This window comes from Megascapheus bottae, chromosome 16, assembly GCF_031878675.1.
Source record: "Megascapheus bottae isolate mThoBot1 chromosome 16, mThoBot2.hap1, whole genome shotgun sequence".
NCBI classification, from domain to species: domain Eukaryota; kingdom Metazoa; phylum Chordata; class Mammalia; order Rodentia; family Geomyidae; genus Megascapheus; species Megascapheus bottae.
This window is the reverse complement of record NC_143524.1, coordinates 31,415,331-31,442,152: the sequence shown is the minus strand read 5'-3', so window position 1 is coordinate 31,442,152 and position 26,822 is coordinate 31,415,331. Positions and strand designations below refer to the sequence as shown.

The 26,822-nt window shown below is 38.6% G+C and overlaps 1 protein-coding gene across 1 annotated transcript; it reads right to left on the bottom strand.

Annotated features, from left to right (window-relative positions):
* Positions 1-267: 267 nt before the first annotated feature.
* LOC150053091 (mas-related G protein-coupled receptor member X1-like) lies at positions 268-26,822 on the bottom strand. Its single transcript, XM_090349254.1, has 5 exons — positions 26,765-26,822; positions 21,162-21,268; positions 17,440-17,571; positions 4,453-4,550; positions 268-1,291 (listed from the first exon to the last, which is right to left on the bottom strand). Exons 1-5 carry the CDS (start codon positions 26,820-26,822, stop codon positions 268-270), a joined length of 1,419 nt encoding a protein of 472 aa, XP_090205380.1.

The following is a 26,822-nucleotide window of genomic DNA, read 5'->3' as shown; positions in this document are numbered from 1 at the left end:
GTAAGACAATTATAAACAGGGTTTTGTGGTTTATAGGAGAATTCACTGTATTGGTGCGAAACTAGAATGAAAACATACTGAGTAAGAAAATATTGGAAAAGATAACAGTGTTCATACAGAATGATATAGACACTCTACTTTCATAATAATGCTAGATATCTCTGAGCAAAGGTGGAAAAACCGAGATAAGTGCACTTATTTGAATATACTAAGGAATTCTTGGGATATTTCAGAGACATGGACTGAGACCAGGGCAGAAGTTGTTCATCATTGCTCCACTCTGCTTCCTGACATCTCCAGGGTCCCCTGAGAAAGGCTGCCTCCACATTCGTTGTCTTCAGGAGTGTCCTGCAGAGCTCTCTGAAAAATCCCCTTAAGAGTCTGCCTCTGCCTCTGCCTCTGCCGCTGCCACTGCCGCTGCCAAAAGGAGCCAACAAAGAAGTAGATGATGGGGTTGGCACAGCTGTTAACAGAGCTCAGTAAAAGTAAAAGAAAGAAAAGGTAACAGATTTTATTGATCTCTTTATAAACCACAGATATTAGGAGGTAGACAATGCCATAGGGCAGGCCAAAGAAGATAAAGAACAACACTGTGATCAGGACAGTCACATACAACCTGGTCATGGGCATCCGTCGAGAGCCACAGAACATCCTTACAGTGAGAGCCAGGCTAGACCCCGAGAGAATCACAAATAAAAGTAGCAAGTATCCAGCAGTACAAAGTTTAAATAACCAACACCAGTTCCAATCATGGCCTTGACATCCTGAACAGTAATAAGCTAGCAAAAAGGGATGCAGCAGGGATAGTACCCAGACTATTACACACATGAAGGATGATGTATGTTCTGGGCGGTGGCACCGGTACCAGATGGGACACAAGACAGACAGGCAGCGCTCCAGGCTAATAGCACTGAGGAAGCTCAGGCTTACTATATAAAAATACTCAAACACAAAGTACATGACAGTAGAGAGATAGATTTCCTTGCCCATAAAGGAGTAGGTGGTAAGTTCATTCAGGGAATCCACAAACTGAAAGCATAGATAGAGGAAGTCAGCCATAGCCAGGTTTAGAATGTAAACTGAGATGGCATTTCTGCACATCTGGAATCCCAGAAACCAGATGACAGCTGCATTTCCTGCCAGTCCAATCACTTCAATGATGATACTCAACCACCCAAGAGTTTTCATCTCTGTGACACAAGTGTCAAAATACATATGGTCATAGTCTTTTGTTCTGTTACATTCTGTATGCAAGACTGGTTCCAAGTTCGTATTTCCTCCATTTTTGCTCCTGAAAGAAAAATTAAAGTGTCAGAAACTTTTATTTAATTTATATTCCTTTTTTATTTTTTTTGCCAGTTCTGGGGCTTGAACTCAGGTCCTGAGTGCTTTCTCAAGGTTAGAGCTCTACCCTTGAGCCACAGCACCACTTTCAGCTTTTTCTGTGTATGTGGTACCAAGAAATCAAACTCAGGGCTTCAGGTATGCTAGGCAAGCTCCTGGCCCTTAATTTTCTGTTTCTCAACTTTACTATGCAGTGTGGTATTCATTATTTTCAATGTAAAGGAGAAAATAGAATATCTCAGAGATAAAGTAATGTGTCAAGAGTTGAGGATTTCTGGAGTATAGAAGCAATTCCAGTATTGTTTTTTAATCAATATAGCCTAAGGTCTCTGCCCTGTGCATAAAACTTCAAATATCACAGAAATATTGCATCATCCAAATGCCCACTCAGAGGGCTAGTGCTATAGATCTAGCACTACTCCAGGCAGTAATTTCTCTCATGTGTAGGAATTTAGAAAATTACAAAGATCACCATGCCAGCTTGGGTGAATGCCCTGCACTCACAATTGATTCACTGAATGAGCACATAATACACAGCTTTCCCACGTCACATTGTGTTAATTAAATCAAGAATAAAATGAGAATAGGGCCAGTGGTAGAGTGCTTGCTTAATATGCACAAAGCCCTGGGTTCTATTCCTTGGTATCACATACACAGGAAAAGTCGGAAGTGGTGCTGCGGCCAAGTGACAGAGTGCTAGCCTTGAACAAAATGTGTCCATGGATAATGCCCAGGCCCTGAGTTCAAGCCCCAGGACTGGCAAAAAAAAAAAGTAGTAAAAGAGAATAGAATAAAATCCACTAAAACAAACCCATAAGATGTGATGGAAAAAATTCATACATCCTAAATGATTTTACATGAATTCAAAGTATATTCAGAAGTCTTTATGTGTGCCCAAATATCTGATGTTGACCACTTTGAAGGACATTACACAGTTTTAAGTGTCTAGAAGAATTATATGAAGTATGGTCCTATCTACTAGAAGGGTGATAGTGGAGTGTTCTTTGAGTGTATTATAAACCTGTTTCATACCCTCTCCCACACCTTTTATGCAGGACAAGTTCAGGTTGTGAAATGCCAGGAGAAATGTTTGTGCAGATTTCATTGGGGAAAAGGTCAATTGACACTGGGGTGGAAAATTCCTGTAGATTGATAGGCATTGAATCTCAGCAGTCATTTACGCTTTCATTTTATTCAAGACAAAGTGTTATTTTTTCTTCACTTTCTCATAGACAGAACTGGAATAGAATGGGCATGAAAAATGAATCCTGCTCCTCACAAAGCATGAATGTGAACCCAGCAGATTTGCATCAGCTCTGCCCTTTTACCACTTCTTTGGACATAGCTACCAAGGACACCAAGTGGATTGCAGGTGGATGATGGAAAACACTGGAGAAATTCCCAAGCTGTAATCCATAGGCTAGTCAAAATTGTGAATGAAATAAAATTAGGAAGAGTCATCGGAATCCTGTTTTCGGATAGGAAATAGTTATCCGTTTTCCTGTCCTGAAAATATATGCAGAGTAGGAGCCATTCAAGTAGAGAGGCTTGCAGGGAATGAATCCATGATAAACTCACTTAGACACATGAAATTTCAAGGCTTTTAGAGGCTTGAACATGAAAACGTAGTTTTACTCATACTACAAGAAGCAACTCACCATTGGAATCTCCATTTAATATTTAATGTATTTATCTTTCTCATAAAATATGACGTTCTATAAGGAAGAAATCATGTATTTCTTTGTCACTGCCACTCCTACAGGAGTATTCTGTCTATAGACGATGCATCTTCATATTTCAACCCACTCTGTGAGAAACTCCATGTAAAACATACAAGGTAACTTTTCTTTTCTTTTTTTTGCCAGTCCTGGGCTTGAGCTCAGGGCCTGAGCACTGTTCTTGGGCTTTTTCAAGGCTAGAACTCTACTACTTGAGCCTCAGCATGATTTCTGGCTTTTTTTTTTTTTATCTATGTGGTACTGAGGAATCAAACCTGGGTCTTCATACATGCCCGGCCCAACATGATAATTTTTCTGTGATTACAGAAAAGAACAGGTTCCATCCCATCTCCTGGTGTGCCTTGTGTCTGACTTTCTTTCTGTTCTCTGTCCCATTTCTTACTTCTCATGAGCTCCTAAAATGTTTCAATATGACCACAGAATCTGAGAGAATATCAGGGGTTTTCAAGTCCACTGGAGTCCCTTGATAGCCTTCAGTAGGTTGGATTTTTTTTTTTACATTTAAATTAAATAATTAAGCTGATTTTCCATTATATCTTCATTTTAGTGGCTGGCGAGTGGAGTGACACAACCACTTCAAGATGCAATGAACAGAAGGTGTATGCCCTTCATTTGCATCTTACACTTCTCTATGTATGTAGTACTGAGGAACTGAACCCCGGTCTTCCTGCATGCTAGGGAAGCACTCTACTGCTAGGCCAAACTCCCGGCCCCCATCTTACACTTCTCTAGCCTGGTATGTTGACACGGCTGAGGTCACGTTCATCATATGATGTTGATTAATATCCTTTGTGGTTGGGGAATGGGAATATTGTGGACTTTGTTTCATTTGGCACAGAGCATCCTGACTGTATCTCACAAAGCTTTTGTTAAGGCCTACACCTTTTTCTGCTCTCAGTGTATTCACATACCATTTTCTCCTTAATCCTCCCCTACATGACAGAGAATCTCCTCTGAAGGCCTCCTCAATCATTGCAAATTGAACCATCAATTTTTTATCTCCTGATCCATGAGAAATAAAATGTAGTATATTTTGAGAACCAAAGAAACATGTGTTATATGATGTCAAATCTGAAAAATAATACATACATACACATTTTCCTTTCAATGAACATTAGGAATCAGCGTTCTCTTCAATGCAACAGGATTTGAATGAAAATGGCAGCGCAAACAAAGGCTTTGGAAGGCATGAAAATCTCATTAATACCATTTAAAATTTCTAAAGTAGGAGTGACCAGAAGGAAGCTTCTGTTTCTCCCTTTTCCCCATAGTCCCCTGAATAAAGTACCTAACCTTGGAAACACAAGATTTTGAACCCAGAACAAATATAATAACTGGATATCTGTATATAACTGGAATAAGTCCTTACCTTTGTTTCATTTTCCTGTTCAAAGTTGTAGATATGATGTGTTGTAGAGAAGAGGAGCCTTTCTCAGACTGAGCAACAACAGAGTCCACTCCTTTGTCCTGAAATTCAAGAGATGACATGAGCTTTTGGAAAGTTTGTGATCAAGACTGCAGACAACGGTGTGATTTTTCTATACAGGTACAGGAAGGAAATCAGAGTCATGATTATTGAATAAGATGTTTCCTGGCTTCTTCCCTATTCTCATACCCACATCTGCCTCCTTCAACCCATCTCATTTAGCACAACTTTGAGTAATTGTTGTTCTGTCCTTTAATTGCCTACTCCATTCTTAGGTAGAAATACCAAGTGATTTTAGCTTACATTTTTCGTCCTTATAACTCCACTTGAAAGTGCATCATTGGGCCTTTGCCAATCAAAGTGCACCCTGGTCTGACTGCATAGGCTGTTTGAGTGTTGGCAGAATGACATTCATTAGTATAGTTTTATTCCAGATGATAAAAAAATGTTTACAAGTTGATAGGCTCCGTAAAACCCATAATCTCATTCTCCATGTGCTACTACTTCCTAGTCTTACTTATTCTTATTTCTCTGTGATTACTTTGCCTTTCTTTCTTTCTTTCTTTCTTTCTTTCTTTCTTTCTTTCTTTCTTTCTTTCTTTCTTTCTCTCTCTCTCTTTCTTTCTTTCTTTCTTTCTTCCTCTCTCCCTCCCTCCCATCCTCTGTCCCTCCCACCCCTTCCTTTCTCCCTCTCCTTCTTTTCTCCTTCCTTCTTCCTTCCCTCTCTTTCCTTCCTCCTTCCCCTTTCTTCCTCCTTCCCCTTTCTTCTTCCATCTCCTTCCTTCCTTCCTTCCTTCCTTCCTTCCTTCCTTCCTTCCTTTTCTTCCTTCCTTCCGACTACCTTTTGGTCACCTACAATTGCTTAGGAACCTGCATTTCATTTCCAACAATATATTTCAGAACATCTTATGTTTTGTCCAACATTCACTGAGCTAGGAAAGAATTCACCCCCTGTATCATGAGAATATAGGGTTGGAATGTGGATCAGGGATATAGCACTGAACTGGCTCTATATCCATGGATTATGCGGATAGAAGTGAAAGCTTTATTCCTATTACAAATATCAAGCCAATAAATATGTTTTTGAAGTTGAAGTTTTCTTTTGTGTGGGCTTTGGGGCTTGAACTCATGGCCTGACCATTGTCTCTGGGTTTGATCTCAAGGTTAATGTTCTACCACTTTATGCAGAGCTGCACTTCCAGCTTTTTTGGTGGTTAAGAGTGTCATGGTCTTTCCTGAGTGGGTTGGTATTGAGCTATGATCCCAGATCTTAGTTGTTTTCACACCAGGCTCATGTTTTACCACTTGAGTCACATCTCCTCCTCCAGCTTTTTGGTTGATTATTGGGAGATAAAGGTTTCTTTGATTTGTGTGCCTGGTCTGATTTTGAGCTGAAATCCTCAGAGTTTAGCTTCTTGAGTGGCTCTAATTACAGTGTGAACCACCATCACACAGCTGCTGGAAAAATAGTCCCCAGAGATTTTTGGGTCTGCCAGTCAGAGGGATATATGCCAGTCCCATGGACATGGTTCCAGCTGTGAATATCTCTTGCCAGTGACACAGCCAGGAATGTTTTGTGGGTTTTTTGTTGTTGTTGTTGTTTTGTTTTTCTCTGAGTTTCAGACTGGTTAGGGACGTATCACAGGTATGCAGCCATTTGTTATTTTGGTTGGCCAAGAGGCCCTCAGAAAGAACCGGGGTATTTTGTTCTTGCTGGGCTTTGTTGTGTCCCTGCAGTCTTGCACCCTTCACCACACCCCTTATTCACTGTAGCATACCTGTGTCATAGCAATGAATGGTTTTTCCTTGCTGTAGAAAGGCCAAAGGTGTTCAGACATTTGTTCAGCCCACTCTCCTAAACTCTCTTATGTAGAGCCATGTTTCCTTGTTCCACTGAGCTTATAAGTGATCTTATAAATCTGGTGGGCGCAGGGAAATGTATCAAGCTCACTCTCTTCTGTGAGGTTCCAGGATTCAGTTAGTACATATTTTTCCTCAATAGCAGAACACTTCCAGCATGTGGTATTTTGGCCAGCTTCCTCTGCTAGAATCCCACATGGACAGTGATGCTGTTTTCTTGTTTACACTGGACTGGATGGTGGTCATTGTGCTGGGTAGTGAGAGGGATGCTCAGCTCCCTTCTTTCCCTATCATGACCACAGTGACAGCCCTGAGTGGGTTATACTAGCTGTGGGCCAGTTCCAGGCCTTTGTTCAGCTTGTTCTTCCAGGAGTCCCTGTGGGGAGCTATGGTACTTGCTTGTCTTCACTTGGGTGTTTGGTGATCTTTGTTATCTGCCTGCATAGGGAAACGCAGACACTTTCCCATCTTCCACGTTTGGTGCAGTTATAATGTGGCCTGGTTATTTCTTCATTTACTATATAGATCTAAGGTTCAATCTTTTGTTGTGTGTGCCCCGATTTATTGAAAATATTTCAACACAGTAGTTAAACAGCTCCTCGTAGTGTTTTGAAGTTCGTCCCAACGGTAGGATGAGTGGCTTGCAGGTTGGAGAGGCTGTCTACTCCAGGAGCTTCCGCATCTCCTTAGTGTCAGGGTCAACTCTGACCATCTCCTGATCCAAGGCTGAGACGGTTCAATATTTTTATATACTCTGGCTGCTATCTGCCCTAAGTTTTACTTGTATACTCTTTTCATTTACCAATTTATCCATGAATCTTTCAAGCCACTTATTTGACTTTTGATCTTGTTTCCTGAGAACACAGAAATTCGATGTTTGTCTATAATATGCATTCCTTTTCTCTTTAGTACATTGCTTTCTTGCTTTGCACTTTATTATCCCATACCTTTTTCAGTTTCAGTGTTCCTTTAGAAATATGAATTGATTCTATTGGTTTTCATAGAAGACTTGTTGCTTATTTTATGGTTTTAAAAAAGCGGTTGATTTTAATGTATTAACTATGATATGGTGTGGACAACTTCTTCACTGCTCTTATTTTCTTGGTTTCCTATCAGCTGGCTAATCATATCTTTCTGCAGATTTGCTGTTATTATTTTATTAACTGTAATTTTTATATCATCAGCTCCCAGTCTTTCTCCTTCATCTGAATCCATGGTCCATTGGGTTAACCTTATAATGATATGCTGGAGAGCTGGCATATGTCCTTTGTACTTTTTTCCCCTGTCTTTGTATAACTGAATAGTCTAATAGCTAGACCTTGTTTTCATGTCAACATTCCCTGTTTTCAACATTTTCTAGTCTGTTGCTGAAGCCTTCAAGTGGGTTTTAATTTGTGTTCATTGTGATTTCCATCTGTAGAATTTCAACTTGATTTTTTTTCTAGATTTTTATTTTTATTAAATTCTTTTCATTCCTCTCTCTACAAGCCTCCCCCCTCACCAATTTGAGCTTCTAGAGACATGAAGTACCTCAAACTTTCCTAAATATGTCCCTGCACTGGCAGGGAAAAAGTGAACTTACCAGAGCTGAGATGAACAGAAAAGTTTCAGTTGCTTTAGTTATGATTTGTTTAATTGGTTGGTTTACTGGAGCAATGTTATGTGCTTGACGTATATTGTTCAATATGCTAGGTAACATCACCCACGTGCTTAATCCATCCAATGAATTGTTCTAATTCTGCTCCCCAAAGTGCTGACAATTAAATTGAGATAAAGACATAGAGAAAAACGTGCAAAATCTTCCTCCTCCTTCCTCCTCCTCCTCCTCCTCCTCCTCCTCCTCCTGTTCCTGCTGCTGCTGCTGCTTCTTCTTCTTCTTCTTCTTCTTCTTCTTCTTCTTCTTCTTCTTCTTCTTCTTCTTCTTCTTCTTCTTCTTCTTCTTCTTCTTCTTCTTCTTCTTCTTCTTCTTCTTCTTCTTCTTCTTCTTCTTCTTCTTCTCCTTCTCCTTCTCCTTCTCCTTCTCCTTCTTCTTCTTCTTCTTCCCTCCTCCTCCTTCTCCTCCTCCTCCTCCTCCTCCTCCTCCTCCTCCTCCTCCTCCTCCTCCTCCTCCTCTTCTTTTTTGAGCATCTTTTTTGTTATTGTTGGGATAATGTATAGAGGGGTTACAGTTACATTCGTCAGGTAGTAGGTGCATTACTTATCACACATTGATACCCCTTCTCCTGTTTTTGTCCCCGTCTCCTCCCCTACACCCTCCAAATCATCTTGTTTTCTCCCTTTTCCTTTCCTATTTTAAATAAATGAATAAACAGTACACGAGGTAACAAAGTCAGACACAGTAACAACATGAGATTAACCATAAAGGCAAAAAAAGAGGAGAGAAATAACATAGTACATTAAGAGCAATAATCTGCTATGGGATCGGGGGAGGGGATTCCATGTCCCACCAGGGTCCACCATGCAGAGACTGTTTCATGCAAAAAGATGAATTTATTGGGCAAGTGGATAGTGAGCTGACCGGCCAGGGACACAGTGCAGACTCGGGAGCTGACACTGTGACCCCAAGAGGTTCTCAAGCTGTTTTTTTTTTTAAGGCATTGCTCACATGTTTATTTAAAAAAATGAAAGACAACACAATTTAATTAAGATTCTCCTAAGAATCTTCCTTTCACAGTTAACTAATAATTTTAGGTTAAAGTCTGGTCTGCAGTAAACTCTAGGACAATTTAAAATTTAAACTATAGTTTAGTTATGCTTGAAACTCTATTATCCAGGAGAACTCAAGCTGGGTTTTTAAGGGCAAAACCATGCCCTTAATAGGTCAAGCCTGGCCACACGCAGGTGGCCAGCGGGAATGTAACATACACAAAGGGACTGCATAGTCATATCCGGCTACTCCCAGGTAGCCAATAGGGTTACAGCCTGCCTCGTAGTAACTGTTAGAACTAACCAATTATCTTGGTTTGAATTTGCGTGTGAATTTGGCGGGTCCGCAAACAAAGCAGGTAGATATTCTTTCTTATGGGGGTGGGGATAAGACTTCTCCTCCCTGGAAGGGTTAGGGTGGCTGGGCTGTTTTACTATTGTTGACCTTCAACATTCCCCTACGGGGCGGGGGAGCTCTTAGTGAGTTCAGGATGGATGCTCCCCTTAACACAATCACACAAGATAAACCTCTTGTTTCCATGTCCTTGAGTTCCTTTCATTTAGTCTCCTCCTATAAGACCTTATGTACATAGGTTTTGAGCTATTGTAATCCTCTGCTAGGAGAGTCCAAGATTTATATTAATTAGGATAAATGAGGGAAACCATTGAGCCTATGTTCCTTTGGGTCTAGCCTACTTCACGTAATATGATTTTTTCCAAGTCTTTCCATTTCCTTACAAATGGGGTGATGTCATTCTTTCTGCTGGCAGCATTGAATTCCACTGTGTATAAATACCACATCTTCTTGATCCAAACGTCTACTGAGGGGCATATAGGTTGGTTCCATATCTTAGCTATGGTAAATAATGCTGCAATGAACATCATTGTGCTAGTAAGTTTAGTATGCCCTTGTTTCTGGACATTTAAGTAAAGGCTAAGGAGTGGGATCTAGGCCATTCTTATTTCCTCTTCGGAGAACTCTCTCTTTAAGTCTTTAGCTTAATGAGATGGTTGTTTTCTTTGAGGATTTGTTTTTGAGAACTTCAGTATTTTTTAGCTGTAGGTATATTTTAGATATGAGGCCTTTGTCTGTTGTGTGGCTAGTGAAGATCTTCTCCCACTCTGTGGGCTTTCTATTTAACTTGCAAGCTATGTCCTTTGCCATACAAAAGCTCTGCAGTTTAATGCAGTCCCATTTGTCCAAACTTTCTTTCATTTGTTGTGTTTCTGGGTCTTTATTAAGAGAGTTTTGACCTGTGCCAAGGAGACCTAGGGTATTTTCTATTCCTTTTTGCACAGTTTTCAGTGTATCTGCTTTTACCCCAAGGTTTTTGATCCATTTGAAATTAATTCTGGTGCAAGGTGACATAGAAGGACCCAAATTTAGTTTTCTCCAGGTGTTTAACCCATCTGCCAGCACCATTTGTTGAAAAGCTGTCTTTCTTCCATCCTATTTTTTTCTCCCTTATCAAAGATTAGGTGGCTATAGTTATGTGGGTTGACTTCTGGGTCTTCAACCCTCAGAATATTTATTTGGATCAAGGCTTGAGCCATGGTGTCATTTCTGGCTTTTTCTGTTTATGTGGTGCTGAGGTATCCAATCCAGGGCTTCATGCATGGTAGTTAAGCACTTTACCTCTAAGCCACATTCCCAGCTCACAATGTTTTCTAAAATATAATAATGACATGCACTATTCATAAATAGTTTCCAACGTTCTTTTACCTTGAAATCAACATTGGGGTTGTGATGAATGTCCAATTGGGACTTGTCTCATATGTTAATAGATGTTGGATTGTTCCCAGTAAGAACTAAAATTAGGTAGTTTACAAACTAAAGGATATGCATTTTATTACCTGAATCAAAGACCAGCTTGTCAATGACAAATATCTCCAGCAATCTTTATATAGACAAATAAGATGTTTAATTTGAGAAAATATATCTTCAAGGATATCATATTCCAAGAAGCCCAATAATTTAATGAAATACGAATTCATTCTCTCACAAATAAGCCAACTACACTCAGCTATGCTTTAAACACAATGCAGAATATGATTCTCATAGGAATATATAAAGAAAATAAAAAAATCTGAAAAACTGCTCTGAATAAAACAGTTATAAACAGGCTTTACTGGTTTGGTAGGAGAATTCATTCTATTGACATAAAACTGAAATGAAAAATAGCTAAGTAAGAAAATGTTAGGAAAGGTAACAGAACTACTTTCTTTTGTTAATTATCTTTTTTAAATTTAATTTTATTGTTAGGGTGATGTACAGAGGGGTTACAATTACATATATACATACATTTCTTGTTGAACATTTTTTCCTCTAGATATTCTACTTTTATACTAATGGTACCTCTAAGAAAAGCTGTAAAAACAGATTTTATTTGAATATAGTAAGGAATTACTACTGAGACACTTTAGAGACATGGAATGAAACCAGGGCAGAAGTTGTTTATCATTGCTCCACTCTGCTTCCTGACATCTCCAGGGTGTTCTGAGAGAGGCTGCCTCTGCATTCATTGTTCTTCAGGAGTGTCCTGCAGAGAGAGCCCTCTGCACAACCTGCTCAAGAGTCTGCCTCTGCACCTACTGGAAGGAGCCAACAAAGAAGAAAATGATGGGGTTGGCAGAGCTGTTAGCAGAGGTTAGTGAAATTAAAAACCTAAAAAGGTAACAGGAGAATTTGTAAATATCACTAGAAATCACAGATTTTAGGGAGTGGCCAATGCCATAGGGCAGAAATCTTGTGATCAAGTGAGGCTTATGAAGTCTACAACAACCCTTGTGATTTTCTCTTCTGGAAGCAAATCAGAGACCAGAGCCATCTGAGCCATGATCCTTCACTGAGGTGTCCTTGGCATTTGCCCTATTCTCATACCCATGTCTGACTCCCTCATCCCATCTCATTCAGTCCACCTTCCTTTAAGTAACTGCTACCCTGTCTGTTAATTGCTGACTCTAGTCTTAGAACTATCAATTGATTTTAGCTTGCATTTTGGGTCTTTACAACTCAATGCGAAAGTGCATCATTAGGCCTTTACCATCTAAAGTGCACCCTGGTCTGACTGCATTTTCTGTTTCAGTGTTCCTCCTAGCAGAAAGGCACTCATTAGTATAGCTTTATTCCAAATGATAGAGACATGTTTACAAGTTAATAGGCTCCCATAATTCCATTCTCCATGTGTTGCTCCTTTCCCTTCTTCCTTCCTTCCTTCTTCCTTCCTTCTCCCTCCCTCCCTCCCTCCCACCTTTTGTTAACATACAACTTCCTAGAAGCCTCCATTTCATTTCCCATTCTACATTTCAAAACATCTTATGATTTTGCCCAACATTCACCAAGCTATGAAAGAATTCACCCTGTATATCAGTCATGACAGTGTAGGGTTGGAATGTAGATTAGGGATATAGCACCGAAGTGGCTTTTGTATATAGTGAATTATGCTCAATAAAGGGGAAAGCTTTAAGCCTAGTACAAATATTAAAACTATAGATATGTTTTTCTATTTGAAATTTTCTTTTGTGTGGGCTCTGGGGCTTGAACTCATGGCCTGAGCACTATTCTTGGGCTTTGGTTGCAAGGCTAGTGTTCTACCACTTTATCCAGAGCTCCACTTCCAGCTTTTTTGGTGGTTAATTGGAGATAAGGGTGTCGTGGCCTTTCCTTTGTGGGCTGGTATTGAGCTGTGATCCTAGATGTTAGTCTTCACAAAAGATAGGACTAAAGGTATGTGGCAACGATGCCCACGTTAGAGTTAATTTTTAAAATTGTTATTATTAGGTAGATTATTTTTGCCAGTCCTGGGGCTTGAACTCAGGGCCTGGGCACTGTCCTTGGGCTTTCTCAAGGCTAGCACTGAGCCACATTGCCACTTCTAGCTTTTTCTGTGTACGTAGTACTGAGGAATCAAACCCAAGTTTTCACGCATGCTAGGCAGGCATTTTACCACCGTGCCATGCTCCTGGCCCATATTAAATAGATTTAAAGAGGTTGAAGTGGAAAACTTCCAGGGTTGATAATTTCCATAGGACCCCACTCTGCCCTGGAGAGGTCTCATTCCTATTGAATCTTGATGGATGCTTTTTATTTTCTCTGGTCATTGGGCTTGTACTCAGGGCCTGGGTGCCATCCTTGAGCTCTTTTGTTTAGGGTTCCTGCTCTACCACTTTGAGCCACAGTGCTACTTCTAGTTTTCTGAGTAATTCACATTGGAGATAAGAGCCTTCTGGACTTTCTTGCCTGAGCTAGATTTGAACAGAGATTCTCAGATCTCAGCCTCTTGAGTAGCGAGGCTTACAGGCCTGAGTCACCTGTGTCTGGCAGAAGATCATTCTTTATGGTCTTGAGAGGAGTGTGTACTCTAGCTTCGACAGGTGTTGAGCCTGGTGGGTCACAGATGGCTCAATGTGATAGCTATTGAAGACAGAAGCACTTCTTACTATCAAGTGTCTGCTATAAATGTGGCATACCCTGTTCTTAGTACTTTATAAGACAGATTAATGTATATATGAGAAGCCCAATGGTAATGGAATAAATGGGTTAAATGGAAAAATCGAAGCAAAATGCAATTAAAGGCACTAGAACACACACCTATAATGAGATGAAGAAAATTGCATTATCATAATTCTTGTGATCATCACTTACTGTCATTAAAATAATTACTTATGTGTTTCTATGTGACTAAGTTGACCATTAATGTGTTTTTTTTAACATTTTCTTTTTTCCATATATTTTTATTGTAATTAATAAAAGGGTTATATTATATTCACCAGATAGAAGGTGCATTACTTCACAAACATTGGTACCCTTTCTCATGTCATGGTCCCCATTTCCCCCCATCTTGATTTCCCCCCTTTCCTATCCATTAATGTGGTGTTTGTTTGTTTGTTTGTTTTTGCCAGTCCTGGGCTTGAGCTCAGGGCCTGAGCACTGTCCTTGGACTTTCTCAAGGTTAGATCTCTACCACTTGAGCCTCAGCACCACTTCCGGCTTTTTTCTATGTATGTGGTACCGAGGAATTGAACCCGGGTCTTTGTGCATGCTAGGCAAGCACTTTAACCACTAGGCCAAACTCCCGGCCCCATTAATGTGTTTTTAAATTGAGTACTCAAAAAGCTTTGCTTGGCACACACATAAACACACACACAAACACACACACACACACACACACACACACACACACACACACACACACACACAGAAATCCAATTATGAGCTTATGGCAGTATCTAAGGGCCCTTTCCTGACTCAAGAATGATGCCAAGCTGGGTGTGGGTACTTAAAGAAATCAGGGGTAAATAGTGAAAAATAAAATCTCTAGAATCAAAACTGAAAACAAATAGAACCAGTGAACTACAACTTAAAAAATGGTTGCAAGAGCTGGGCGCAGTGGCTCACACCTGTAATCCTAGCTACTCAGGAGGCTGAGATCTGAGGACCAAGGTTCAAAGCCTGCCTGCGTACAAAAGGACCTGAGACTCTTATCTCCAATTAACCTCTAGAAAAGGGAAATGAGGCTTGGCTCAAGAGTAGGTTGGTAGCCTTGAGCTGAAGAGCTCAGGGACAGTGCCTAGGCTGAATTCAAGCCCTATGACCCACAAAAAGATGATGCTATCACCACAGAAATCAGAGCATTCACAGGACACAGGACACAAGGTCTCCAGATGAAAAGCAGATATGTCTCTTATGAGGCACAGAGAAACATAAAGAGCCAGATACATCTACTATGAGCTCCTGTGGACTTTCCTGGTCACCAGAATGTATTGGAAATTTTAGAGCTTCTACTATTTTTTTAAGATTTTTTTTTTTTTGCCAGTCCTGGGCTTGAGCTCAGGGCCTGAGCACTGTCCTTGGACTTTCTCAAGGCTAGAACCCTACCACTTGACCCTCAGCACCACTGCCGGCTTTTTTTTTTTTCTATATATGTGGTACCAAGGAATTGAACCCAGGTCTTCATGCATGCTAGGCAAGCACTCTACCACTAGGCCAAACTCCCAGCCCTCTACTATTTTTTTTCTAGGGTGTGACATATTTGTCTCCTTCCTCAAATCTAGAGCTCCTTAAGGAATGAATACTGTCTGATGTTGTCCACTGTTGTGTTTTGAACATCTGGAATGCATCCATCTGTTGTAATCTTCATTAAACATAGGGAGAGCTCATGCCTTTCAGAATTAGGATTCTCCTGACATCATACACTGTGTCGTAGGATTAAACATGAAGAACTCTGCGAGTTATTGAATCAGTAGGATTTTCTTGAGGTCGTGCATGAAGAGTAGGCCCAGCACCATCCAATGGCGTAGTGGATCTCTTTTCTAATTTTTAGTAATGAGTTATTTATTATTTTAGAGGAGCTCCTGAAAAAAAAAACACCTCATATTTTCACAGATTCGGAGAGACAGAGGACTGTAGGTAATGGAATATCCTCCACTCTCCATTGGCTTTATCTTATACAATATTTCTGAGATTAAAGAAATACAAGTAGAGGGGCAAGGAGTTTGGCCTAGTGGTACAGTGCTTGCCTAGCACTCACTCTGGTTTGATTCCTTGGTACCACATAGAAAAAAAACAACAGAAAAATAAAAAAAAAATACAAGTAGAAAGGCTCCATTTTTCAGCTTCTCTTTATGCTGGATAACATCATGTGTTTATGTCTTGGTCAGTGGGAAGGAATCAAAAGTGAACTCCTTCCTCTTGAGATGAACCTGCTCTTCCCATATTGTCTTCTCTCAGACTGCAATACTGATGTGGCTGGATCCCATTCATGACTGCGAGGGAAGCCACCTGCCTAGTTCTGGGAGCAGCAATTCAGAAGGAGCTGGAAGCTCTAGCTCATGTCAAAATTTCTTTCTTATTTAGGTCATTACTGTAATGGGTCTCTAGTAGAACATCTGAATTTATACTCCAATCAAATGTAATTAATATGTTTTAACTTTTTCAATTGCATTTCATTTATGGGACATTTTGATTTTGATGAATATAGCTGATTGCTTCTTCAAATATACATTAGATAAATAAGTGGCAGATAGAAAAAGAAAAAAAAGAAAGCGCTAGTGAAGATTATATGAGATGTGATTGGATGAGATTTAGATGGTAAAAAGCCCTGAAAACTAAAAAAGTATAAAGAGGGTTTGAGGGATAGACTTATTTGCCAAGAATATTTTTGTTTTATCTGTCTTAGTCCTATTTGGCATCTTAAGATGGCAGATTCCATGTTTCAGGTCAGTGGTTTTCATTTTGGTTTTTGGTTGAATTGAATCATCGGGAGGAAGCACTCAAGACACAAGAGAGCAGGAGATTAGGCTTTTAAAATTCTGACTAGATGGTATCTGCACCATGACAGGTCTTCTGTTTTCCTGCTTATCCTCTTCTGAGAGCAATCTCTTTCTTATAACTGGGTTGTCTACTGTTCTTTATTGCTTGCCAGGTGATTCACCATCATACCTTGTCACTTTCCCGTAACTCAGCCCATCCTCGTAAATAACACTATTATAAAGTGTACATCACTATTCCATGTCAAGGCATCCCTTTCTTCTTGGCAAAATGTTGCAGCTGCAAAAGAAATCCTTTAAAAGATCAAGTAAAACAATGAAACTCGAGTCCTTCCTAGTTCAGCTCTTAAAGCAAAGTTTGCTCCTTAAAAGAATGGAGTTTGCAATGCTATGGACATGATATGGGAAATATAAACACAACTATATAGACATAAAACTTATGACTCTATAGACATAATGTTTTATTACGTAGCTTAATATGTATCTACGATATACAAACCCTTAGCCTAATTTTGATTATGTTTTAAAATCTAAGTGCCAGTGATTGTATATAGAGATTCCCTTCTTGAATACTTGTTTGTTAAACACATCATTTGAAATATGATGTAAAAAAAGATGTACTGTACTAATAAATATGCATGTTAAACTGAAAAAAAGAATGGAGTTTGCAAGGTTTACACCTTGTTCCTTGAAAGAATGGAAGAGGCAGCCTTCCCCCATAACAGCATTTCTTTTTTCTCATATATTTTTTATTGTAATTAATAGAAGTGTTACATTATATTCACCAGATAGAAGGTGCATTACTTCACAAACATTGATACCCTTTCTCATGTCTTGGTCCTCATTTCCCTCCCCCCACCTCCACCCCTTATCTTACTTTCCCCCCTTCCCTATCCTATTTCAAATAACCAGATAAACATATATACAATATATCAGATAACAAGGTAAAATGCCATAACAATATGAGATAACCAAGGGACAACAAAAGAGATGAGAGATAACATAGTACATTAAGGATGACAATCACTCATTGTATGGCTTATGTTTCTATATCCTGGAGGTCCTTTCATTTAGTGCCATGACAGCATTTCTGAGTGATTGAATTAATGGGCAAGACATTGAGATGCGGATAAGAGGGCAAAATGATCAGCTCACCCACTGGAAACTCTCACAATCAAGTATGCTTTCACCTGGTTTTCTGTCTTCTGCCTTTTCTGAAGGAATCTTTATCACCACTCCATGAAGCAATTCAAGGAGAGCAACAAGAATGTGAACTTTGACTAAATCCTGTAAGTGAGAATATAATATTTCTTGGAAATGAGATATTTCTTTAGCTTGAATCCAAAATCTGTTAACTAGGAATACAGCATTGTTTTTGGTTTGGAAGTAGAGAGCTGGGCAGTTTTTTTTTTTAACTAGGAGATTATTTCTGACTTAGAGTGATGCCAGAGGACACTTTTCTGTCCTCTAAACTGGGAACTATCTGCAGGAAATGGGAGTGAAAATTGGTGGTCAGTGGAGGCACATCAGTATGGAAGAAACAAGAACTACAGGAACTTTGGAGACGAGCCATTTAAGACACAACTCTACTTTGAGATGTTTCTTGGCATCTACCCATTTTCACTCACATAGCAGCCTCTCCCATCTCATCAGCTCTACCTATCAGTGAGTAATTGTTTTGAACCTTTATTTTCCATCTAGCAAAGTTAGCAGTTGCTGTAAGTAATTCCCATAATGGTTGATCAGGACCCTAAGTAGAAACTTCAAGCAATGTAAAATTTAATTGCAAGTCTTTATAAATGAATAATGAAGTATTACACAGAGTTGTTCAAGGCTCACCTTGGGACAGCTTTTAGTTTTCTTTACAAAGTAGTGTATACTTTCACTCTGGGTGTTGCAGAAGTACATGCAAATTCAATATCTGTCAGTCTCATTTTCCAAATCTCATTATTATGGGTAGCACTAGTCAACTTATTTTCCTATTTTATTAGTACTAATATCAACTTATCTCTTATATTAGATGTGAGTACTCCAAAATATATGGTATTTAATTGGTACTCTAGCTAATATCTATTATTTTAGTTTTGTATGACATAAATATTGAATATTTTACAACATAATATTTATTATGATTCTGTTTTGGTGAATAATTTTGTTGATGATGCAAGTAGTTTACTTTTTTATGTTTATTTGAAATAGAGGAGGACAGGGGAAAAATAAAATGATTGGGAAGGATGAAGGGAGGGGAAGTGGGAGAAAACATGACAAGGAATATCAATGTTGAAGAAGAAATGTACCCACTACCTGACGAATGCAACTGTAGCCACTCTATACATCACCCTAGCAACAAAATACTTCCAAAAATACCACTTGAATTAGAAACTATTTTAAATACTTGGAAAAATATTTATTTAGTCTTTTTTGCCAGTCCTGGACTTGAGCAAACAGTCCTTGGACTTTCTCAAGGCTAGGGCTCTACCACTTGAGCCACAGTACCACTTCTGGCTTTTTTCTGTGTATGTGGTACCGAGGAATTGAACCCAGGTCTTTGTGCATGCTAGTCAAGCACTCTACCACTGGGCCAAACTCCTGGCCTTATTTATTTATTCTTGAAAAGAATGCGTGGATGCCTAAAGATCTGATAGGAATGAAGTTGGAGGCTCCAGCTCATCTCAGAATTTCTTTCTTATTTAGGTTATTATAATAGTGGGTCTCTGTTAGAGCATTTGAACTTATGGTCCAACTAAATATGCTTTAAGATTTTAAATGGCATTCCATTTACAGGATCTTTTGATTGCTTCTTAAAATTTACATTAGATAAACAGCTTGCAAATAGAGAAAAAAGCAAGAAAGCTCTTTTGGACATTATTTGGAGGCATGATTAAATAGAAAAATCTCAAAAATCTAAAATGTAAAGACAGCTTGAAGGATAGTCTCATTTACCAAGAATATTTTCATTTTATCCATCTTGATCCTTTTTGGCATGCTTAATTTTATATCCCTTGTCAGGGAAGTAGTTTTCTTTCTCTTATTTTATTTTATTTTTTGCCAGCCCTGGGGCTTGAACTCAGGGTCTGGACATTGTCCTTGAGCTTCTTTTGTTCAAGGCTAGTTTTAGTCACAGCACTACTTCCAGCTTTTTCTGTTTATGTGGTACTGAGGAACTGAACCTAGGGCTTCATGCATGCTAAGCAAGCAATCTAAAACTAAGCCACATTCCCAACCTTCTGGGTTTTGATTGAAATGAATCATCAGGAGATAGCACTCAAGACAGTAGAGTGCGTTTTAGTGGCTAATTGATAATAAGAATGTCATAGACTTTCTTGCCAGGACTGACTTTAAATCAAAATCTTCAGATCTCATTCTCCTGAGTAGGATATATGTGTGAGCCACTTGTGCCTTGCTTAGTGGAGGAAATTGTAAGACATTATACCATTCAGGCTGTAACATGTTTATTACTGACTGCTTTTAGCCAGGTATGCACTGAGACTCAGGATGAAAAAGCAGAATGGAAAGATTTAAATAATAATATATTTTATGCTGTATACCTGAAATGCATTAGACCAAGAGAGTATGATTATTATAGAGATTGACAAAAATGAAAGGAAATCAAGCGCTTAACACTCAGACAATAGGAAAGGTACTTTGAGGGTCTCTCAGTAATTTGCTAGACATACTGAATCACCAATCACTGGATCATGGGCTTTTTATTCCCTTCACATCACAAATTTATTGATAATGCCTCTATGAATTACGTCTCAAGCTGTCTGGTTGATTATTCCATCGGTGAATCCTTTTTGGCTAAAGGCAGAAGCTGGCTTACTAGGCTGTGTGAAAGACTATCAAATGATGTTTCAAGGCTGGATTGCTTTCTATTCAGTTTACCCTTTGGCATTTAAAGGGTCTCAGATGGATTTTGGAATATCTTTTAGATATGTTTCTTCTAGATGACATCTATCATGTCATCTGCCAATAGAGGCAACAATTCTTTTCCCCCATATATTTTTTTATTGTAATTAATAGAAGGGTTACATTATATTCACCAGATAGAAGGTGCATTACTTCACAAACATTGATACCCTTTCTCATGTCTTGGTCCCTATTTATCTCCTCCCACCCTGCCCCCATCTTGTTTCCCCCCTATCTGATTTCAAATAACAAAATAAGCATATATATCAAATAACAAGGTAAAATTCTGTAACAATATGAGATAACCAAGGGACAACAAAAGAGATAAGAGATAACATAGAACATTAAGGACAATAATCACTCATATGTCTCTATATCCTGAAGGTCCTTTCATTTAGCATCATACTGTATGGCCTTATGTATGCAGGTTTTGCTCTACTGCAAATCTCTGCTAGGAGAGCCCAAGGTTTCTACTGATTATGACAAATGAGGGAAACCACTGAGCTTATGTTCCTTTGAGTCTGGCTTACTTCACTTAATATGATCTTTTCTAAGTCTTTCCATTTCCTAACAAATGGGGCAATGTCATTCTTTCTGACAGCAGCATAGAATTCCATTGTGTATAAATACCACATCTTGTTGATCCACTCAACAACTGAGGGACCATATCTTTGCTATGGTAAATAGTGCTGCAATGAACATCGTTGTGCTAGTGGATTTAGTATGTCCTTGTTTCTGGTTGATTGGGTTAATGCCAAGTAGTGGAATTGCTGGGTCATAATGGAGCTCTACGTTTAGTCTTTTGAGAAACCACCATACTGCTTTCCATAGTGGTTGAATGAGTTTGCACTCCCACCAACAGTGCAGTAGTGATCCCTCCTGGCCACATCCCCGCCAGCATCTGCTATTAGATTTCTGGATCATGGCCATTCTAACTGGAGTGTGGAGGCACCAGTTCTATCACTTACTTCTTCATTAGCAAGTTCAGGCATTGGTTTCAGTGGTAGCACACCTAGCTGGTTCTCCAGCGTCTCTTGAGGAGGATGAACATGGAGACACCCATTCTTAAAAATCGCTGGAGATATTGGAAACAGTGGCAGTGATAATGGTCCTCTGGTGTGATAAGATAGATTTTCTTTGAGATCTAACTTTGCTCCTATCGTTTTCTGAACTTCTCTCATCTGTGACTCCTGGCCTTAAAAAAGCTGAGATACGAATCATCCTCGTGAGGTTTCATGAGATAGCCTGTTCAACATAAAATGCTAACTGCCATGTTTCTAGAAGCTGCCTTACTTAGGACTTGGCTGCATAATCAACAACTGTAGGATCCGTTACTGTTCCTATTTTTGACAGTCTCTCCACCAGCAGAAGGCTGAAAATAATGCAAGAAAAGGTTTACATTTCTTTAGTCACTACACTTGTTTGGGGGTAAGTGAATGTCATATTCTGGATTTTTCTTTTCTTTTCTTTTTTTTTTTCCAGTTGTGGGGCTTGAGCTCAGGGCCTGAGCACTGTCCTTGGACTTTCTAGAGTCTCAGCACCATTTCTGACTTTTTTTTCTATGTCTATGGTACTGAGGAATCGACCCCGGGTGCATGCTAGGGAAGCACTCTACCATTAGGCCAAACTCGCAGTCCCTAGATATTTCCTTTATTGTGCGTTAGAATTTCTCTCTTTAAATAAGAAGCATTATGTTTCAATATAGTCACCAAAAACAATCTTTCTTCTTGTCATGCCTTTGGATATCTCTTTGGCATCATGAATGCTATTTGAAGAGGTATCTTATTGAGAATATAAATAAACTGATGAGTCTTTAACTCAAGTTTATGCTGGGTCTCTATTAGAAATTCAACATCATTCGTAATTGTGTTACTTTCACCATTTTTGCACATGAAGTTGTGGTTTATAATCTGATAAACTGACATCTAAGCCTATTTAATGTTTGATGTATACTGCTTTCCTGTGGTTTTCTTTCATACATGCTCCTTTCTTTTTAAGTGCCCTGATTCTCCCTCTCTGAGGACTCTGTTCCCCATGGGCCTTACTAGACTTTGTTCCCGAGCAGAATATATATGTCAGGATTTCTTTTCATTCCAGAGAGCTCTCACACATTTATTTGATCAATTTGATAACATGATTTTAAGTCCTATAAAGTTAATATATTCATTTAAAATCTTGACTATTTATTTTATGATTTAATTAGAGTCATAACTTAGAGAAAACATTGTAAGCAAAGGAAATAAAGACATTTTGTTATCTCTGATATTTGTCATTTCTCTTGCCTCAGAAGAAATAATTTCTCTATTTCTATCATGAAATATGAATTCTGTCTGATTTTTTTTATTGAAACATAGCCTGTGTGCTCTTTATTTATTTTTGGCAATACTGAGATATAAACTCAGGGCCTTTGCTAGACAAATGCTCTACCGTTATTTCATGTTCCTCCTGTTAATTTGTGAGAATTCCAGTTGTTTTACCTGTGACAAACAAATATAGTGTGGTTGGACTTTTAAATTTTAGTCATCCTAAGTAATGTGAAGTAGTATATCTTTGTGTTTTAATTTTCCTTTTTCTTATGATCCTTCAAACTGACATCTTTTCCCACATTTTAAAGTTGTTTCTTGTGGTTTACAATTGTTTTAGAAATACCAATCTTCTTTTCAGTTTCCCTCTTTAATACCAATCTGTAGTGATTTTGATATAGACTGAATATAATTCTTGAGTAGTTGTGTATAATGTAAATATTTACTCTGTTGGTGGGTTTGACTTTTAGAATTGTGACAAAATACCTAACATAACTTAAAAGGAAGAGAGATTCATTTTGGGTCATGACTCACAGGGTTCAGTCCATAGTCCATTGCTTTTAGGTTGAAATTGTGGCAGAAGAGCATGGCAGAGAAAAGCTACTTATTTCATGATATCCAGGAAGCAAAGAGACTAGAATGGGAAATAGATGATCCCGTTTCTTGGAGGTCACTTCCATAAGCATCATTTTATATGACCATCTGCATATTGCTGTTGAGCCTTTGTGATCCTCTCCTAAGAATAACTTCCTTTGGTCTCACTGTGTGAATGTTTAGAGTCTGCAAAATCTTCTTTCTTTCTTTCTTTCTTTCTTTCTTTCTTTCTTTCTTTCTTTCTTTCTTTCTTCTTTTTTTTTTGCCATTCCTGGGGTTTGAACTCAGCTCCTGAGCACTGTCCTTGGACTTTTCTCAAGGCTAGTGCTCTACCACCTGAGCCACAGCACCACTTCCAGCTTTTTTTTTTGTTTCCTATGTATGTGGTGCCAAGGAATCAAACCCAGGTCTTCATGCATGCTAGGTAAGCACTCTACCACTAGGCCAAACTCCCAGCCCCAGTCTGGGAAATATTTCTATGCACAATATCCACCTGTTATTGCACGTAGTTCTCATTTCATGTGAAAATCTTAAACATGCTAATCATCATAATTTTGCATCCACATTCAGTGTCAAATTCCTTACTCTAAATACTTTATATTAAAACAATTTATTGCTATTAGTAAATTGTTATACACAGAAACTACCATTTCATTAGTCAGGTAATGAGTATATTTCTTTCTTTCTTTCTTTTTAACAATATCACCCTTCCTTTACTCCCCCCACCATTGCAGTCCACAAGTTATATATGTCATTTCCTACATATTGCATACGGAATAGCATGATTACATTTGCTCACTCTTCCTCCTTCCTTTTCTGCATGCCCTTTTATATTTTTCATGGAAGGTATCACCTTAACATGAACATAGGCAGATTAAATATAAAATGTGCCTGTTATTCACATTCATAGTCATAGCTAGTACAAGAATTTAGAGAAATGACTAAGCTCAACTGTTAATTATGGAGACTTGGATCCCGGAAGACTTTCACCTTTCATTTGAAGTATGCAAATTTTCACAGATAAGATATAAATCAGCATAGGCTACTGCTAAGATAACAAAAAGAATGTGCCAGGATATGGAGATACTTGAATGACAAGTAAAAAAAAGTGTGCCTTTTCTTTTTTTCATATATTTTTATTGTAATTAATAGAAGGGTCACATTATATTCACCAGATGGAAGGTTCATTACTTCCCAAACATTGATACCCTTTCTCACGCCTTGGTCCCCATTTCCATCCTCCTACCCCTGCCCCTCATCTTGTTTTCCCCTCTTCCCTATCCTATTTCAAATAACCAAATAAGCATATATACAATATATCAGATAACAAGGTGAAATACTGCAACAATATGAGATAACCAAGGGAAAAAGTGTGCCTGTTCTTAAAAAGAAATGAATATGCCCACTGACTGTCAGCTAGCAAAGAAAAGTTCCAAAACAACAACTGCCCATGGGGAAGGAGACCTGATTGGGTGAAAATGAGAAGAGGTTAAAAGATAAGAGTCAGTGTAAGTGCAGAGGAACAAGGAACATCTCAGGAAGCACATAACTCTCATTTCAACAAGAGTGAGTCTGGGAAGGCACAGGCTGCCAGAATCCTGATGTGCCTCACTGATCACCAGTCCTAACTTAGCTTCTTCTTATGTCTCCTTCCCAGGCCAGAGTTGTGACCTAAACTACCTGTTGACGCAGGAGCTTCTTCCCTTTGAAACAAAACAGCAGCAAGGAAAACTGCAGAACGGTAAGACTCAATCATGAATTCATTCCCAAAGTTATCTTTCCCTCCTCAGTCCATAGTGTTGTAACTTTATCTTGGCATGGGGTATGAAGGAAGCCATGGAGCAGTAGCAGGAGTAAAGAAATAGACATGAAATCTCCCTTTTGGCATCTTTGGTGCTGGCAGATTTGAATGTGATAGCATAAAGGAGTAGAAGAGGAGTCTTTATTCTTGGACTCTCTCCTCATAACTCTTTTCACAATATCCATTCAAATTCACTGACCTAAGGAGAAATTTGCTGCTTTCCTTAACTGAGGAAACATGACAGGGTACAGGTAGGCGCTTCCAAACTAAATTTTATGGATAAATGTATCACTTGCTTTGTTTGCTTTACAAGTAGATGGATGGGGTTGCGAGAGATGGGGGAAAATTATGGGGGAGGGAGGACATTGATCAAGATAAATTGTTTTGTATAACTATTTAAAGATAAAAAATTAAAAACACACAGCAACAACAACTCTAAATGTGTGTTTCCTTGGTATATCTCTCAGGGTCTCATCAGGTAATCTAAAATGGAATAATTAAAAAAAAACATAATTATACAATGGTTTACCAAGAGTAGCATTTTTTAAAATTTATTGTCAGGATGATGTATCTCTATATAGTTATATTCATAAAGTAATGGGTACATTACCTCTTGAAAATTGTTACCCACTTTTCTCCCCCCACCCCCTCCCAAGTTGTAAAGTTTATTTTCAAAATATTGTCTTGTGAATATTGCTGTTACACTGGATCATCCTTTGTCCTTTTTCTCTTCATCTTGTCTTTCCACTCCCCTTCCCCAATTCAAATAAACAAATAAATACAATACACCAGGTACCAAAGTCAGATACAGCAACAACTTCTCCTTAAGAGTAGTAAGTTTATTTTGTACATGCAAAATCTTGTGCATCAATATAGGATTACGCATAATAGCCAAGAACAGAATGCAAATGCCTTTCAAGTGATAATAAAATGTAAAGCATCCATTAAAAAAAGTAGTATGTTTACATGAGTTACATGAGATGATAAGCATCAGACCACTTCTATCTTGTAAAGTGGTAGTGAGGAGATAAGAGTTGCCATGTTTTAAAAGACAACCAGAAGAATTTGTCAGAACTCAAAATTGTTAAATGAATAGTGTAGCTTTAGCTGTGGTTGTAAAAGGAACCAGGTAGGATTGATGCCCTAAGTATTACAGTAACACTGTTACTTCCACTCATAACTGAGAAAAACTGTGAGGAGAGGGAAGGAGAGAACTGAAGAGCAGAGCAGAGAGATAGAGAGTTAAACATCTCCAAATTATTTTCCTTCAGGTCTTCAACCTTCTGTCCATATATCTCCCTGATTAATTACAATGAGGAGTCAGATTAAAGTGATTGATCCTTCAATTATATGTAAAGATACCACCTTCTAGGATACAGAGAGGAGAGAAGGGTGGACAGATCCCAAGAGTAAGCGGGGAAAATTCTGCAGTGCTTTCATACTTTGTAGTTCCTGAGACTTTATCTCAGATATCAGGATCTGTTACTGATTCTTTTTCCTCCAGTTTTTTGACTGTTTATTTTTTCACCTACCCATATAGTATTTCATTTTTCAGATTATATATACATATTTCATCTTTCAGACATACATATATATGTATATATTCTGTGTATATGGTTCTGGGGAATCCAACTCAGGGCTTCATTCATGCTAGGCAAACACTCTACCACTAGGCCACACTATAGGCCTGGTAATGTTTTATTATATTTTATTTTTTTATCTTCATAAGTGACTTGAAAATGACATGGTTAAAATGAGAGTGTGCATGTATTTATAAGTATTTTAACATTATTGATGGTACAGTAGTGACTTAAATAAGAGTTTATTAGACCTGGACTGGTGATTCCCAGATGTCCCATAAGCTGGGCAGTACTTTCTAGTTTATTACTCTCTATCCCTGGAGAGGTGTCCTTATCTTCACAGTCCTCCAT

What these genes read in the sequence shown, in the direction of transcription:
- LOC150053091 (XM_090349254.1), bottom strand. Translation starts at nt 26,822, where the DNA reads ATGGAGGACTGTGAAGATAAGGACACCTCTCCAGGGATAGAGAGTAAT. An exon ending in AGAGAGTAATAAACTAGAAA is followed by an intron (nt 21,269 to 26,764) that starts GTACTGCCCAGC and finishes CAATATCTCCAG; the next exon opens with CGATTTTTAAGAATGGGTGT. An exon ending in AACAGGAAAATGAAACAAAG is followed by an intron (nt 1,292 to 4,452) that starts GTAAGGACTTAT and finishes TTTTTCTTTCAG; the next exon opens with GAGCAAAAATGGAGGAAATA.